This window comes from Oryctolagus cuniculus, chromosome 7 (assembly GCF_051225735.1).
Source record: "Oryctolagus cuniculus isolate XC-2025 breed Fujian yellow rabbit chromosome 7, ASM5122573v1, whole genome shotgun sequence".
Lineage (NCBI taxonomy): Eukaryota > Metazoa > Chordata > Mammalia > Lagomorpha > Leporidae > Oryctolagus > Oryctolagus cuniculus.
In genome coordinates this window covers 11,630,716-11,649,347 of record NC_142873.1, presented here as the reverse complement: position 1 = coordinate 11,649,347, position 18,632 = coordinate 11,630,716, and the positions used below count along the sequence as shown (strand labels likewise).

At 50.4% G+C, this 18,632-nt stretch overlaps 1 protein-coding gene across 3 annotated transcripts in view; it reads right to left on the bottom strand.

Moving 5' to 3' along the window:
* Nucleotides 1-18,632, bottom strand: part of PTPRN2 (protein tyrosine phosphatase receptor type N2) — a 1,109,078-nt gene that overhangs the window by 629,460 nt on the left and 460,986 nt on the right. For all 3 annotated transcript variants that reach the window (XM_089336860.1, XM_051857048.3, XM_089336861.1), the window contains 3 exons: nt 13,483-13,689; nt 12,386-12,438; nt 8,776-9,155 (listed from right to left, as the gene is read on the bottom strand). In XM_089336860.1, coding sequence (XP_089192986.1) covers nt 8,776-9,155; nt 12,386-12,438; nt 13,483-13,689 — 640 coding nt within the window. The remainder of the gene's footprint in view (nt 1-8,775; nt 9,156-12,385; nt 12,439-13,482; nt 13,690-18,632) is intronic.

Genomic DNA, 18,632 nt, shown 5'->3' with positions numbered 1-18,632 from the left:
TACACACACATGCCATATGCACAAACACAAATGCACCACAAAATCACACATGCTACACATGCACACGCCACGTATGGACACACATACAGACACACGTAACATCACTTCCCGAAGATGAGCAGCGACTTCATTCCGAGGAGAGATCCCAAGAAGGCAGCGGCCTTCTCGCTGAGGACTCTAGACGGCATTTCTCTGCCCCACCGACCCCCACCTGGCCCTGCACCCCTGTGGACAGCTCTCCACTTCCTCCCACCTCTGCCCCTCTCACCCCTGCCCCCACCAACACCTGGAGGGTCCAGGTCCTCCCTCTCCACCTGCCCTTGTCGAATGGATTCAGTCAACAGCTGCGTCCTCTGTCTCCAGCAAGGCTGCCTTGGGGAACCTCTTCAAAGCCCCCTGGTTTTGCACAGTTAACCCGTCTAGCTTAGACTTTAGCCAATCACAGCACAGATGACTCTTTGCCCGGCTGACTCCCTGCCAGGCAGGGCAGAGTGAGAGGGGTGGGCGAATGGCCAGATGCCACTCCACCCAGCCAGCTCCTCTGTGACTCCTCCAGGCCTGGCCTCTCCACTCAGCAACCAGGGCTGTCCAGGAGAGGGCTCAGAGCACACCGCCCATGCTCAGCACCCAGGAGGCCTCCATGCTGCTGGCTGAGGACCCAGACCCACATCAGGGGGCCCTGCACTCTCCTCCCCTCCACCGTTTCCCATGCCTTGTCGCCCAATGCCCACGCTCCACCTGACGCGGGGTTTTCCCGTGCACTGTCCCCCTTGCAACATGACGCCCTGCCTAGCCACTGCCCTTTTCATTGAGCTTAAAGCCATCCCACAAGTTCATCTTTTAAAACTGTATTTATTCTCAATGTGTTTCAAAGGCAGAGAGACAGACAGAGACATCCTCCATCTGCTCATTCAATCCTCAAAGGCCTGTAATAGTCAGGTCTGGGCCAGGCCAAAGCTGGGAGCCCAAAACTCAATCCTGGGTGGCAGGGACCTGCTGCCTCCCACGGTGCTCATCGGCAGGAGGCTGGAACAGAAGCAGGGCAGCTGGGGCTGGCACAAGGTCCTCTGATACAGAGGCAGGTGTCCCAGTGATGACTCCACACGGCCACCCCTACAAGTCCATCTTGAGCTTGAAGCTGGCTCCTGTTTAATGAGAATCTAAGAGGATGTACTAGAACTTGGTAATCTATAGCCGGCTGGCCTAGTGAAACACTTTTCTCTCAAGTCATGACGCCAAATAAACTGATATCCTACAACTGAGCAATGCCTGGGACTATTTTCCTCTGTTCTTTCTTCCTCTGGATTCCTCATCCATTTCCAGACTTCCTTCTATTTTGAGAGCAGTAAATCTCCTCTCTCCAGCCTTTTCTCCCTCCTTTTTACACCTTCTTCTGTAGGGGCGAAATTTAAACCACTTAAACAGATTTAAGGGCAGGTTGATTTATAACAGCCAGCACTATGCAAAAAAAAAATCAATTACAAGGGCCCATGTTGTGGCATCACGGGTAAAGCCGCTGCCTGTGACACTGGAAGCCCACATGGGTGCTGATTGGTGTCCCAGCTGCTCCGTTGCCAATCCAGCTCCATGCTAATGGCCTGGGAAAAGCAGCAGAGAATGGCCTAAGAGCTTGGGCCCCTGCCACCCATGTGGGAGATCCCGAAGCAGCTCCTGGCTCCTGGCTCCTGGCTGGCCCAGACTTGGCCATTACAGCCATCTGGGGAGTGAACCAGCAGACAGAAGCTCTCTCTATCTCTCTCTCTCTCTTCTTCCCTCCCGCCCTCCCTCCCCTTCTCTGTGTGTTTCCCTTTCTTTCTGTAGATCTGAATTTCAAATAAATCAATCTTTAAATGATGGTTGGGCTAGGAAAGTCCCTGGGGGTTGCTCTGCCCTGGAGTTTCATGGCACCACTGAAGAGGAAAGCAAAATTGCTGGATGGTTATGGCATCTGACATCAGACTCAGCTGTCTACCTAAGGACCCCCTTGCTGCTAGCATTGGGACCCTCCCAGCCCCTCCTACCAGCTGTGTGAGCTGGTGAACAGACACAGGCCACCAGGCACTCAGGACAAGCCCAGAGTAGGGAGACCACTGAAGACCCTTGGCTCTCATGGTCAGAGTGGGCCATTCTAACACTTCCCTCCCTGCCCCACCCCCCTCACTCCCCTCTGCCACAGTGGAGGGCACAGGTGCACAGTCAGAGATGCACAGGGTCCTTTCCTGACAAGGCCATGTCTCCTCTGGCATCTCTCTGGGTGGCTAGAGATGGCCAAGCTCAGAAACCATGGGGGTCCAGGAGGATCATGGTAAAGTTGTCAGTAACCATCAGCTCTTTCCATGGAAAGTCAAGAGATGAAAACTTGCTGTATTCTAACAACTTTGTAAAACTGATTGATTGATTGATTGACAGAGAGATGCAGAGAGGACAAGATGGGGGTGGCGGTGGGAGTGTGAATTCCACCCACTGGTTCACTTCCTAAAGGCCACAACAGCCAGGGCAGGGCCAAGTCACAGGGAAGAGCCTGGGATTTCATCCATGGTCTCACATGTGGTGGTGGCAGGGGACAATGTACTTGGTGGGCAGCTTCCACTGCCTTCGCAGGTGCATCAGAATAGAGTTGGATTGAAGAAGAGGAGCCAGGACTTGAACTGGCACTCTAACAGGGGATGTGTTATCCCAAGGGGCAGCTTAACCCAGAGCATCACAATGCTGTCCCTCTAACGACTTAACGTCCACTAGACTCTCGGTTTATTGAAGCACTGCTTTTCCTACTTCACCTGCTACTGTCACAGAGGCCAACATGTCCCTCAGTCCTACAATTCCAAAACACAAGGGACACCACAATCTAACCCAGCACTCCAGCCTCAGCACAGGAGGAGAAGGGGGTGAGCCTCCTGATTTAGTCATTAAAGACAAAACAGCCACCTTCAACCTGTGGAACTTATTCAAATGCAGATTTAAAAAAACCAAATGAAATAAGCCACAACTTTGACATGGATGTGACAATTGGAAATCGGAACACAGACTAGATATTTGACAATTTTAAGGAATTACAGTTAATTCATTAGACGTGATAATGGCATGTGGTGTATGCTCATTCATTACCCAAATTCCCAACAGCCAGGGCTGGGCCAGACTGAAGCCAGGATATTGGAACTGCATTTGGATCTCCCACAAGGGGAGAGAGATATCCTCCATCTGTTGGTTTACTCCTCAAACGTTCACAATGGTCAGGGCTGGACCAGGCTAAATCCAGGAGCCTGAAACTCCATCTGGGTTTCCCAAGTGAGTGCAGGGGTCCGAGGACTCGCGCTATCCTCTGACACTTTCCCAGGCACATGAGCAGAGAGCTGGATCAGAAGCAGAGCAGCCAGGACTTGAAGTTGCGCTCCAGTGTGGGAGGCCAGCATCACAGGCAGCAGTTCAACCGGCTGCACCACACGGCATTGCCTCTCCTTCTCTATGCACGGGCAACCATGATGACTTTTACCACCTCCCCCCATCTCAGATCTTTATTCTTCTAAGACAAGCAAAGGAGAGAGACGCTTGGTGCCTAAGCAGGGGGCACTCCATCTCTACGATGTTCCTGTATAGAGATGGCAGGTGCACCCACCGAACCAGGAGTTAGAAAACACATCATCTGAGATTCTGCCCTGCACCAGAAATACAGAATCCTCAGGACCCACCCCCAATACTCTTAAGATTCCGGTTGTCCCAGTCAAGGATGTAAAGACAAGGAACAGGGTGCAGGATCCCCACCTACACCCAGTTTGGCTGTCACAAATGTTCACATCTGCCTTTCTCTTTAGCCACCTCCTAGAGTGGGGCAGGCAGGTGGGCTCCACGGTCCAGGTTCAGCTGCCGCAGCCCTAAGCAGTAGAACTAGGGTTAGATTCTCCCCCGTCGTCTGCCCTTCACTGCACTGGCCCCCAGGGACACAAGCAAGCCAGGGCTGAGCGTGTGGGTTTTAACTTAGGGTGAGAGACAGCAAACAAAAGGTGGACAAGGACAAGAAGCGAGTCTCTGGGCTTCATGCATTGCAGCACTTGCTGATAGCCTGCCAAGTGGAGAAACTGACTCAGGAGCTCTCCTTAAGACTTTTGGCTTCAGGGAAGGCACTGTGGTGCAACGGGTTAACGCCCTGGCCTGAAGCACCGGCATCCCATATGGGCGCCGGTTCAAGTCCCTGCTGCTCCACTTTTGATCCAGCTCTCTGCTATGGCCTGGGAAAGCAGTAGAAGACGGCCCAAGTCCTTGGGCTCCTGCACCCATGTGGGAGACCTGGAAGAAGCTCCTGGCTTTCTGATCAGCACAGCTCTGGCCATTGCAGCCATCTGGGGAGTTAACCATCGGATAGAAGACCTCTCTCTCTGTCTCTACCTCTCTCTGTAACTCTCTTTCAAATAAATAAAATAAATCTTTTAAAAAAAAGACTTTTGGCTTCAGAATCTCTCATGCTGGCCAGTGGGGGAAGGGCTACCCCAAGCCTGGCATTTGGGGGCATCTCCCTGAGCCCTACAACCTGACCAAGTTCCCAGCAAGCCACCGTCAGAGAGAGAGAGCACCAGTACAGCCCCGACTCGTGAGCTAGTCATGCCCTGAGTACCTGGGTGTGAAGTGGAAGGGAAACACCGCTGGTAACCTCACTGATCGGCCTCTCCAGGTAAAGAAAGCGTTCTCGTTAGGAGCCACCAAAGGAAGAAACACAACTCACAACTCTGCCTCTTGGGACTATCGGGAGGCATTGAGGCAGGGCAAACCATCCCGGTCCCCCTCTTCCTAGCACCTCTGTGTTCCGCCTTCTCCAGCCTTCCCCCCACGGACATCTGTTGTTCCTCTTCTCTTGCAGGTGAACTCTGTTCTCTTTGGCCACTGTTCCTGGGCAGAGGCTGCCTGTTGGCTACACCCCAGGTGCTGTTACAGTATCACATGACTTCACTCTTCCCCGTAACCCTGGGCGGTGGCACAGCTGCTGGCTGCTTTCGAGTTAGGGGAGCCCCAAGCACAGGGGGAGATAGCTACGGCCCTACCATCCAGGCTTCAGAGGGTCTTCAACCCCCACAGTGGCACTGCCACGCAATGCAGGTCATAGGGCCCCCAAAGCCTTTTCAATACAGGGGAATCCCAAGTATTTCCACCAAAGGGCTGAGGGGGGTCCTAAAAGATCCTGACTTGTTTTATTTATTTATTTATTTGACAGATAGAGTTACAGACAGTGAGAGAGAGAGAGAGAGAGACAGAGAAAAGTCTTCCTTCCGTTGGTTCACCCCCCAAATGGCTGCTATGGCCAGCGCGCTGCGCAGATCCGAAGCCAGGAGCCAGGAGCTTCCTCCTGGTCTCCCATGCAGGTGCAGGGGCCCAAGGGCTTGGGCCATCCTCCACTGCCTTCCCGGGCTACAGCAGAGAGCTTGACTGGAAGAGGAGCAACCGGGACTAGAACCTGTTGCCCATATGGGATCCCGGCACCGCAGGTGGAGGATTAACCAAGTGAGCCATGGCACTGGCCCCGATCCTGACCTCTTGATTCCTCGTCCACTCTTCCTGCAAAGCCTGCTGGGCCAGCTCTGCCCCCGGGGCAAGGCAGAGTCTCCTCCAACGTGATCTTTTCTCGTCTCTGACATCAAATGCACGCAGCACCTTCCTCCCACTTCTAATTTCCACACTTTTCTGTTCACGGGTTTCACTTCTCTGAAGTCAGTATCATTGGCCAAAAATTATCCTAGTCTAGAAATGGGTCCCCCACCAAGAGGAAAGGCGCATGTGTGTAGGCCATGTGTGCCAAAGCATGCGTATTTTAAATGTGAAGAAATAGCTCCCTTTGCTTCAAACTCGGCCTCCACCCCGTGATTTCTCCCCAACAGGAAATAATTTTAGAATCCTCCTCGGAGGACTGAAGGTGGCTACCTTCCCTTCCCTCCATTCTAGAATAATCCAGCTATTCTGTAGAAAGGACAAATGCTTGAATGGCAATCCATCAGTCAGGAAACAAGGCCTGGCCAAGCTAAGCCACAGGCTAGGCACATCAGCAAAAAGAGCCTGTGTGGTTGACACCACAGTTCACAAGTCACATACCCCCTCCTCTTCATGGGACAAAGCATCTGATTGTGGTGTATTAATAGCTGATCCATTACAGTTTAAGCTGGGATCCAGTGAAATCTTGCTCCAAAGAATGATAAATCATTGATTAATCTGATAACTGGGGCAACTCCTCCATCCCTCTGTGGAAGGGAGGGAGGCACAGTCTTCCCGCACTTCTGCCTTGCCAAAAACAGTGAGAATTATTGATAGAATGCTGCATTATCCTCACCAGATATTTTTCATCCAGTTGAAGTGACAACAGAAAAAGAGGGGAAATCGGCCAACACAGACAACATAATGATTTTTTTTTTCTTTAATAGCTTACAGCAGGTAAGGGTTCCAGTCTTAAAAGGTGTGGCCAGGGAAGGTGCTACGAGAAAATATACTGCAATGTAAAGAAAAACCCAGCCACTGTGATGGCCCCACTTGCCAGGTCTCTTATCAGAAGTGCTGAGGCTGCATGGAGCCCACTGCCCTTGCTGGCACTGCACTCCAAGGACTAGCCTGAAGTGAGCCGTGGATCAGTGTAGACGGCACAAGCCACCTGCCACTCCCTGGTGGACCTCCTGGTTGCTATCTGGAAGTCTCTAAACGATCAGGAGATCTTCACAGCCCTGCTCTTGTCTCTCCTGTGTGGTAAACTGAGCCCAGTGTCCAGAGGAGGGGTGGGCAGCTGTCTCCCTGCAAGGGGAGTTTAGCCCTCGGGTGGGGGATGGGCTGTGTGGGTGAGTGAGCGGAGGGCTGGTGCCAGCAGAGTGTGAGATGCAGTCCCACCGGTAACCACACACACCACACACAAGACATCATACACACATAACAGCACAACACACAAGACATCATGTGCACATGCAACACTCCACATAGCATATACACACAACACACTCAACACCGCACGATATTTAACATACCACATACAGATATGCCGCACAAACCACACAGCACAACCTATAACCCACACACTGCACAAAACACAATACCCCAAACACACATGTATACACACTACATATCACATACATAAAAACACACAACAAATCACAATACACAGACGCAGCATACACAAAAACATATACCACACAACATACCACACTAACACAACACACCACCCATAGGCAACACAAACCCACACACCCTGTACCACATAGACAACACACAAAAATACATCACATACACAGAACACAATGCATATACCATACACAACACCTACACAAACCATACAATATACAACACACACACCACGTGACAGATAACATTTATGCAGCGCACAACACCTACACACAGCAACCTGATACCACACACATGATACATGTACTTAACACATGCAGGAACATACATACACACACGGTTCGCACCCTACACCCTACAGCACTCACTAGAGAAGAGAGAAGCCCACAACACAGCATCTGACTGTGCTTTCCCGCCCAGGATCAGGCAGCAGGTCCCCCACCTGTGCTGTGAGCTCCCTGCTGCGCTGCTCTGTGCAACACGAGCAGAGACCTGCAGACACCCTCCCGGAGCCGGGGACAGGGACAGCGCCACGGGGCACGCCATCCGAGCAGAGGGCAGACGTGGGCCGACTCCGTGCTGGGAAGAACTGAGCCTCCGTTGCTTACGACTGATCCCAGAACACAAGAAAAGACCATGGTTACCACTACAATCTTAAACTTTAACTTGGCTTTGGTATACAGTCTGCGGTTTGAGCTCAGAATTAAAACTCTCTGCCCAGGTGTGCCCTGGGACTACCCCCGGCTGATGAAATGATGTCTCGGGTGGTGTGTCACAGGTTGGATTCTGTTGAGAGCCATGAGTGCGCTGGGGATAAACACTGGGATACAGTGTACTCTGCAACTAAGGTACAACTACCCCAGCAAATGGGCATCATAACCAAAGAGCAAAATTATCACTTATACACACACACACACACACGTGTGTACACAAGGCCAGCCAGACATGCCCTTCTCTTTGAAACATGGCTCCCGTTCCTTGAAGAGAAACACCACAGTTTTCCAAAGCATGGTGGCAGATGTCAGATTCATTAGCGAGATGACCTGAGAACGCAGCTGACCATTTGTCACTGGCTCGGTACATCGTGTTTGAATCCTCTCCCTCATTACGTTCAGATCAAAATGAGAGAGAGGAAAGAACATTCTGTTGTGTGAAGCTCGCGCCTCCCTCTGAGGGCGACTCCTGTTCTGATACTTGGACGACTTTGATGCAGAGAGACAAAGCTTTCAGGTGTCTAACAGGCAGGCAGGCAGCACAGACCTGCACCCACCCACACCCCCCAGCCTGCCCGGGCTCGCTCTCCTGTGCACGGTCACCCCCGAAGCCACCTGACCAGACCTGGCTACTCGCAGCTCGCCTGCCAACTCCGAAGGTGAATCTGCCCGCGGCACAAGACCACAGAACCCAGGAAGGGCTCGTTTTGGCTTGGTCCCGTCTGGTCTGGTTTGGTCTGGTTGGGTCTGATTTAGTGCACTTCAGAGAACCACTGCCAAGTTCGGTGGCCGGTTCAGAAACACGAGGTGGGACTCTCTGGTAGAGCTCTTGGCTGCCTCCTACCCCAAGATTCTGAACATTTCCACCAAGTGTTTTTGGTTAAAGATGTTCAAGAATAAAAGGAGGTCCCTACTTTTACGAGCCCCACCTCCCACCGGCATCTGAGGTCTCCAGGAGACACAATCCGGGGTTCCTACTCACTCGCGCTGTGTCACAACGTAGCCGTACTCCTCTTCCTCTGAAGACTTGACCTCCAGCTGCAAGCCCTCCCTGGCAGGGTCCCGGGCTCCTGTTTGAAGGCTTTGCTGCTTCTTCCAAGGCCCTCGGGTCCAGTCTGGGGGTTCCTGGAGCCTGTGCACCCTGGGCTCGGAATTCGGCATCTCCAACAGGTCTTTGGAGTAAGTCTGGCTTCTCACGTCTTCCACCCCAGCAGTCTCCTCTTCCGAAGACAGGGAAGCTTCCGGTTCCTCCGATTTCTTCATCTCCGTTTTGAACGACTTTGCAGGGGTGGGGCTCCCAGGGGACAGCCGAGATCCGCGGTCCTGCAAGAGGTCGCCCAGTTTGACGCTCAAACGATTGACCTGGTGGAAAGCAAACTCGGTGAGATGGCGTCTATGATGAGGATTATTGACATCTGTCACTGAAGAAACATCTGCAGTAAAGTCATCCATACGGGGCTACAGGCAGCAAGCAATGAAGGGACACCTTTTACAGCCTAAGCTTGGAATTAGCTCTAAATGTGAAAATGCTAAAGAGGAGGGCCTTGTTTACCACAATCACTCAATGCTCAATGTTCCCTCCCCCTCCCCCTCTCCCTCCCTCTCCCCCTCCCCTCCTCCTCCCCTTCCTCCTCTGCCTCTTCCTTCCCCTCTCCCTCCCCCTCCCTCTCTCTCTCCCTCTCTCCCTCCCTCTCTCTCTCTCACACTTACATCACACACACACACATGCACTGCTTCCTAAAGAATCCCATACAGCCAAGGGAAGATCTTTGGTCTCTGCATATTTAAAGAATAATCTATGAGCTATCAAAACCCCATCACTCCAGAAGCAATGAACGCCTAATAATAATAATCAATTTCGATGATTTGCATTTGCTGAATTTTTACAGCATACGAAGGCACGCACTAAATACTTCCTATGAACTAACACACTGAGTCTGGATAACTCTGTGAACTAGGGACCACCGCCAGGCTCCTTTCCACAGACAGGGAAACTGAGGCACAGAAAGTCTGACCTACGGGTGAGCCTGGCACAAGGACTCATACTTGCATTCTACCACCATCTCCAGGGAGTCTCGGGTCCTCCTATGGGCAAGGCTCACCCCTTCCTGAGCCCCATTTCTTGGACAAGAAGTTCCTGAGAACTAGTCCATTGGCATCCAAACTGATGAATATTACAACATTATGCATGGATTTTACGTCAGGAACAAATTTGCTTTGGAAAATTATTTTAATTATCACCCAACCCTATGAACAAAACACTAGCATCGTGTCTAAGTCTTTGACTCCACAGCTTATATGGGCTGAAATTAAATAATTCGTACAAAGACCACAGAGGGAGTGGTTGGCAAATTCAGAATTTGATCTTGGACCTAACTGATGTCAAAGATGCTGTCTCTGTCACTGGGCTACCCTGCCACTCACAGATGCCCAACATCTGTATGACAACTGGTACCCCTGCTACTGCACACAGCAAGGCAGCCCACGGGCACTTCCTGGAACATATGAATGGCAAGTGTTACAACCATTCAGAGGGGGAAATCAAACATTTTTGTTTTAGAATAGTTTTCAATTTACCACACTGTGAGGTAGTACTACAAAGCAGTATACCTCTCACCCTGTTTTCCCTATTAACGTCTCATATTAGGGGCTGGGGCTTAGGCATAGGTTAAGCCTCCACCTGCAGTGCCAGCAGTCCACGTGGTTGCTGGTTCGAGGACCGGCTGCTCCACTTCTGATCCAGCTCCCTGCTAATGTGCCTGGGTAAGCAGCAGAGGATGGCGCAAGTGCGAGGGCCCCTTCACCCACATGGGAGACCCAGAAGAAGCTCCTGGCTCCTGGCTTCAGCCTGGCCCAGCCTCAGCCATTGTGGCCATTTGGGGAGTGAACCAGCATATGGAAGATCTCTCTCTCTCTCTCTCTCTCCCTCTCTCTCTCTGCCTTTCAAATAAATAAATAAATCTTTCAAAAAAAAAAAAAGGAAAATGTTTCATAAAAAAAATCTCGCATTAGTATCTTTGTCACAATTAATGAACGATACCGGCTTCCCCTCTTCTATTTAATCCAAACTTCTTTCACCCCTCCCCACCCCTCAAGGGGGTATTGCTTTTAGCCAGAATAGTTTAACTCCAACATTTTTTAGCAGAAACAAGACTAGATTTAGCTTACAGCTCACTTTACCAAAGCTCATTTGTTTGGGAAATTAAGGAAGTCAGTTATTCCTTTTGTGACTAATAATCATTTATAGTTTCTCCTTTGATGACACCATTTGCTCAAATTCGGATCCTACACGCCAACAGTGCGTAGCATCTACGTTATCACACGGGGATAGCAAAGGAACACTAGCCTCACTGTGTGTTTCACATGGGAAGGAAGAGATGGACGCTATTAGATAAATAAGGACTCAGGAAATACAACAAAAATTGGGGAGAAAACTGCTTGAAAATGAACCCCACACGCAACAGGGCAGTGAAGCATGATTCCTCGCATGGGAAGGTTGTGCTGTGAGTCTCCCCCTATTGGGGGACTCAGGAATGCAGCCCTACGAGGTGCCATGTGCTGTCCTGCAGCCTTGGGTGCAGCAGGTCCCCGGCTGCCACCCTCGTCACCCTCAAACGCCCTAGAATCCCTCCCTGGAGCTTCCTTAAGGAAGGAAAGGTGTCTCCCTACCCAGTCCTCCCTCCACAACTCAGAGACTGGGCTGCCACTCATAATGAACAGGCCCAACAGTCTCTCATGTTCTCTGCCAGTGTTTGCTAACAGGCATTGAATCACAAAACACGAATACAGTGTGACAAGAGAATTACTAGCCAAAGACTTTTCTTTTTCCTATTTACTCCAGAAATCAGAGTTACAGAGATCTACACGATGCCATTGTTGTCACACATAAATTGATTTTCTGCATTCTTAAGACTTGAATTCATGCAAAATAAATAAATAAATAAATAAAAAGCTTCCAAACAGGCAAACGAAACAAACTTAGGAAACATTAGTGCCCAGGCACTTTTGCCAGCTGTCTCCCTGGGCAGTGCTGTTTGAGTCTTCTGCCGTGACGGGTTCGGTATCTGAGCAGGCTGATACACCAGGCAGAGTGCAGATGAGCACCTACAGTGTGGCCAGGCCAGTGCAGGAACTGGATTCCTCATTTCTCTAAAACTAAGTAATTTACAGTTCAGTTTAAATAGCTCCATGTGGCTGGTGGCTGCACATGGGACAGTGCGGGTCTTAGTGAGCTAGAGACCGTGTGTGTCCCCACAGGAGACGAGCCATAGACCTGCACCTACAGGACGACATCACATACGCAAACTGCCACACGGGGTCACCATTCGCTTTCCCTTGGTGGGGAAATTCTAAGAGATACTAATTTTCCATGGTTTTCCTATTACTGCAATGGGTAAATATTAATTTATATTAAAATAAATACGATTATCTCAATAAGTACAATTTTATACTTGTTCTCAATTTGGGGATTATGAGGATTTTTTTTCTGCTCTTTTTTAGAAAGATAAAAGTTTGCATTTCATCAATGTTCTCAAATCATGGGCAAAAAAAATTTAGCAAGATAACTGTATCCAGAGATGCTTCTGTCTTACCTCTTGGTAAACTCTATCATCATCACCACCATCATCACCGTGTACCCTGTTATCTGTAAGAGACAGGCACGTTATCAAAGTCCTTGTCGAGAATGTCATCACAAGGTGTCACAGCGTGTAAAAAGACAACCACCTAGAATCCCTTCTTTACACAAGATGAGGAGGAACAACGTCGGCCTAATTTCTACCACAAAGTAAACCTTTTCCATTCGTAGGACAAAATAGTGTCCTGTCAATTTCATGAAAGAAGGGTTTGCCAGCAACAGGACAGACACAAAGTCAGTCATAAATTGCATTTCCCACTTCTGTGGATCTATGTGTCAGCTCACAGCAAGAAAAATCCATTGTACCTAGCAGCAGTTGATAATTACAAGAAAGGAAAGTGAAGTGTCTAACCCAAACCGTCTCGCAATTAAGATGGCTTCAGAACCCGTGCGGCGAGGCTGTTTGCTGGTGGCGCACGTTTCTCTCCATGAACACCCTATCCGCAGAAGGAGAGGGATGCGTATTTCCTTTGCTTTCTGGCCTGCTGAACGCACGGCACTGAATCAGGTGCCTTCAAGAACCCTGAGAAGCAATCAGGCCACAGGGAAGGGCCTTGCTCAGAGGAGCCTGGCCTGCGGTCATGGCCTGCGCAGGGGTCTGGCTGTTCACGTGGGTAGCGTGGGATGCGGGGCAGGCATTTCTTCCCCTCCCCTCAGCAGCCTCAGAGGGTGGGTGCTGACATCCGAATGAACCCTTTTCACCGTATCATTCAAATATTTGACAACATTCACGCGCATAATCCAAACAAAAACACTTTCTCGCATTCCCATTCATTTTTTTACAACCCTGAAACCCAACACGGAGGAATTAAACATCCTCACCGAGAGCAATTTGCCATTCAACATAATTGCTCGGGTGGGCTTAGTCTGTTAAGAAAGCTTTTAGAGGCAAAAGTTCAAACAGATAAAAATCATTAATACAAATCCCCATGTCCCCAGGAGGAAGAATACATAACGGCATGGCAAGCTGCAGGTCTTCCACAGCTCTGAGGCCTCCCCCACTCCCCCCAGTGTCGACCCCCAAAGCGAAGGATCCAGCGGTCCGGAGGTCACCTTGGAGCGCGCCTGCCGGGCTGTCCACCTGCTCTCTCGGCTCCCCTGCGGCTCCTCTCGCACGGCTGGCCTGACCTCCTCCTGCACCCCCACCTTGCATCACGTTGGCAATCATGTTTGCCATCTCATCCAACTCCAGGGAGCTCAGGCTGTCCACCTCGGCCTGCTGCTTCCTCAGGTCCTTGAGCAGGTTCTGAATGAGGTCTCCTGCAGAACACACAAAAAGGAACACAAGGAAGTGGCGGGTTGCTATACCCCAAGGAAGCCCAAGGGTACCGCGCGTGGGCCGAGAGCTCCCAAGGCAAAATCCTGCCAAAGTCGGACACGGCAGACATTCACCAGACACCTGTTACACTGGATTATGAATCGCCAAGTCACACGAGACCCGCTGGTCAATGCCATAGGTCAGCGTCTTCAGAAAACTCTTCCAGACGTGGAGAAGCAAGGGAAGGAAGGACAAATGCATTAGCCTGATTAGGAAGCAGGTCTCTGGACAACCATCGCCACAGCTGAGCGAAAGAGGAAGGCGCGCTCAATCCATCAGTCTGTCGGTCACATAGGAGGGACAATCGGCTGTTTGCTTCTCATTTGAGAAAAAGAAAGACAATACTTGGCAAAGGGACAGCCCCGTGCCTTGTCCTCTTAGACACGTGACACTGCAAATGTGGACACAGTCAGCATGTTTCCCATGGTGGATTTTCTTTCTTTCTTTCTTTCTTTCTTTCTTTCTTTCTTTCTTTCTTTCTTTCTTTCTTTCTTTCTTTCTTTCTTTCTTTCTCTCTCTCTCTCTCTCTCTCTCTCTCTCTCTCTCTCTCTTTCTTTCTTTCTTTTCCCTACAGCTAACAGATAAAGGCCTCAGGGGAACTCTGGCCGCCGTGGCAATGAGCCCTCTCTGTGATGTGACAACCTCTACAATACAGCTGGGTCTGAGAGCTGAGCTGCAGGTGAACAGCCAAGTCAAGGAGCCCCCTGGAAATCACATCAGATGTAGGTTCCCTGGTAAAGCCAGCCCCCTCGAGTCTCCATCCCAAGCAGAAAGAAATTAGAGACACTACAGTTGTTGGGGACAAGATGGCTCCTCCCCCCAGTGAGGGTCCCAGCAGACGCCCCTGCCCTTCACAGATTCTGCCCCATCTCCTGTCCCTAGAGCAAGCTCCCTCTTCCGGGCCTGAGCAAGGACGTGCCGGGCATCACCACGCAAGGCAGGCAGCAATAAGAACAAACGTGGGGCAAGACGCCAATTTGCAAAAAGCCCCATAAGAACAAGCTGCATCTGAAATTGGCAGGCAGCTCACTCTCCAGCTTCGTCCTTGAGACCCCCACCCACCACCCCTCCTGTGCACCACAGATCCCTGCGCCCCCTACCAACCTCCCCTCTCCCCTTTGCCAACCACATAGAAAAAGACCAGGCCCAGCAGTGATGAAGACGGGCATGCAGTCTGGCAGATCTGGGAGATCTACAGCTACACTCAGTACAGGGCCGGGCTCAGTGTCCAGCTCTTTCTGTGTGGTTCGTCTGCATTTTGCTCGCTTCTTCACCGGACACGGAGGATGTATCACCTCTACCATCAGAGAGACGTGAACAGGTGCCTCCTGGCTCCCAGGTGCCTCCTCTCAGGCCTCTCCCCTCAGAAGAGGCAACACAGGAGGTTAGTCTCAGGGACCAGGTATCCAGAGAGGCTAATGGGACAAAGGCAGGTGGCTTTGGGGATGGGACGGGACTAATGACCCAACACTTTGCAATAGCTCTGTTCCCACTATTTAGGAGCAAGTCCAGCCAGCTTTGCTTCTGACACCACGAAGACAGAGGTAGTGATGTCCTCCATGACATTGAGCTGTGAGCCTGGATGCACCAGCAGTGGTTTTCAGAAACAGAAATGTGGACAGAGAAGCCGAGCTCACAGAGCAGGGGGACTGGGAAGAGGCCCCTGCGTCTGGCCAGCTTTATGTGTGGGCACTTTCTGGACCCTGGTAAGGAACAGGAGCAATAGGATCCCCCAGCTGAGGGGTCGGGGCCACAGGTTGCAGCTGGTGAGGTGACGAATTGAGGAGCTGAGCACTTTTGGGAAAAGGAGCACCGCAGAACTCTGTACCCAAGTCCACTACGGTTCTTGGCAAAGGGGCGTAGCCAGGTCTGGGTAGACTGCTGAGGGCAGAAAGTGCTGGGCTAAGAGCTGAGCAGAGAGCAGAGGCACACAGCATGGGAGGCACTGGGGACCCTGCACCACGCTGCGTGCAACCTGCCCAAACCCAAGATGCTGGCCGGTGCCTAAGGGAGGAGAGACGTTCACTCCCACGGTCAGTTCTCGGTTCACACACCTGCATGGCCAGCCGCTCCTGGATGGAGCGATGATACCACTGGGGGAGCAGACAGACTGACCATCAAGATGCGTCTTCTATGTTTTCAGCGACGACCGAAATGTCACTATCAGAAAGTCACACATTAGGCCATGGAGCACCTGTGCGCTGAGGGGGCAAAGCCAGGATGGCAGTGTCTTCAGAAGGACCACCAAAAAGAGGGTCAACTCTGATAAAATACAAGACGTAGTCTCATAGGATCAGAGGATTGTCCCAAAGCCAACGGCTGCTAGGAAGCCCCACTGGGGGAAAGGGACGTAATCCCGAGTCCCTGTGTCCACAATGCATGCAGAAGCTGGAAACGTGACCTACAGTCACGGACAAGGCGGTAAAGTGAACTTGACAACAACCGCAACAGAACCATCACAAGTCCTATGAATGAAGAGCACATCATTTGCAATGAAAGAACTCACTGCACGGGGTTCACAGCAGATTAGCTGATGAAAGAGAGGGTTGGTGAATCCGGAGAGAGAAAATAGAAATTACTGTTATCTGAAGAACAATGAAAAATACTGGACAGGAATGGGTGTCTGGCTCAGTGGTTAGATACGGTTCAGCACACCCACGTCCCATCCTGGAGGGCTGGATTTCAGTGTCAGCCCCATTTCCAATTCCAAATGCACACCCTGGGAGGCAGCAGGTGACAGTGCAAGTACTTGGGTCCCTGCCACCCACTTGGGAGGTTCGGATGGAGTTCTGGGCTCCTGGCTTCAGCTTGGCCACCCCTGGCAACTGCAGGTATTTATGGAGTGAACCAACAAAAGGAAGATCTCCCTCTCTCTGCTCTCTTTCCAATAAAATTGAACAAATAATTTTTTATAAAATGAAAAATACTGAACAGACTGTGGGATAGTATCGAGCACGCCATACTGCCATGGAGTCCATCAGAAAAAGGAAAAATGAGACCACAGAAAAAGAAAAGATGTCCCAATAAAAAGTACACACATTTCCCAAATCTGATGGAGAATTAGCGTGGAGATTTAAGATGCTCGGTATATCCCAAGAAGAATAAATACAAAGAGAACCACATGACAGCATCTCATAGTCAAACTGCTGAAAAATCAAAGGTAAAGAAGATACCTTAGGGGCTGGCATTGTGGTGCAGCAGGAGCCAGAAGACTGAAGCAAACAAATAAATCTTTATTAAAAAAAGGAAAATATCTCTTAAAAGCAGTCTAAGGCAGGTACTTTACCTACTGGTAAGGATGCCTCCTGACTTCCCCATTAGACTACCTGGTTTTGATCCTGGCTCCATTTAAAATAAAATTGTTTACTTGAGAGGTAGAGCTACAGACAGAGAGAGGGAGACAGAGATCTTCAATCTGCTGGTTTCTCCCCAAATGGCTGTAATGGCTGGAGCCGAGCAGATCCGAAGCCAGGAGCCAGGAGCTTCTTGTGAGTCTCCCATGCGGGTGCAGGGAGCCAAGCACTTGAGCCAGCCTCCTCTGTCTTCCCAGGCCATAACAGAGAGCTGGTGGAAGAGGAGCAGCTGGGATACAAATAGGCGCCCATATGGGATGATGGCGCCACAGAGGGAGGCTTAGCCCACTATGCCACAGCACCGGCCCTGGCTCCACTCTTCACTCGAGCTTCCTGCTAACACCGACCTAGGGAGGCAGCAGTGACGACTCAAGTGTCTGGGATCCTGCCCATCATGCGGGAGACTCCAGACTGAGTTCCTGGTTTCAACTCCAGCTGTGCTGACACAGCCATTCGCAGAGAAAACCAGTAAATGGAAGAAAGCCCCTCTCTCTCTCTCTCTTCTTCCCTCCCTCTCTCATTCTTTTGTTCCTCTCAAACAAATAATTTTTAAGTATATACAGCTGTCAGAGGGTACAAAGACATGTTTCACATGGCGGGAAAATGTTCTTAGAGAAATGGCGGTCACAAGACATACTGAATACTGAATGCTGTGTAAGAATGACATCCTATGTAATGAGATATGTCACAGTGTGTGTATATATATATATGTGTGTGTGTGTATGTATATATATGTGTGTGTATATATATATGTGTGTATATATATGTATGTATATATATATTTATGAATGGCATGTTTGAAGGGTCCAAAAATCCCTTCACTTCAGAAGACTATATCCAGTGAAAATATCCTTCAAACATGAAGGTGAAAAAAAACACTTTCTTAGCATGTATATGCAAAAATTTAAAAAGAGAGAGCGAGCTAAGACAATCTGTCAGCAACAGCACTGCACCACGAGGTTCTTCAGAGAAGGTGCTCTGCTTGGGAGACGCGTTCCACATAGAAGCTCAGTTCTCCGGGACACGTTGGAAAAGTCCCTGGGAGGGCAACTGTGTGGGGGGATTTAGAAAGACCACCTTTGGGGCCAGCGCTGCGGCTCATTAGGCTAATCCTCCGTCTGCGGTGCCGGCACCCCAGGTTCTAGTCCCAGTCGGGGCGCCGGATTCTGTCCCGGTTGCCCCTCTTCCAGTCCAGCTCTCTGCTGTGGCCCGGGAGGGCAGTGGAGGATGGCCCAAGTGCTTGGGGCCCTGCACCCACGTGGGAGACCCGGAAGAAGCTCCTGGCTCCTGGTTTCCGATAGGCGCAGCTCCGGCCATTGCAGCCAATTGGGGAATGAACCATCGGATGGAAGACCTCTCTCTCTCTCTTTCTCTGCATCTCCTCTCTCTGTGTAACTCTGACTTTCAAATAAATAGATAAATATATTAAAATAAGATAAAATAATAAGACTACCTTCCTTGTGGTTTCAATGTCTGTAAAATGTAACCCTTAGAGGGGATAAACCACTTGCCCCTTCTAATGTAGAGTTTAC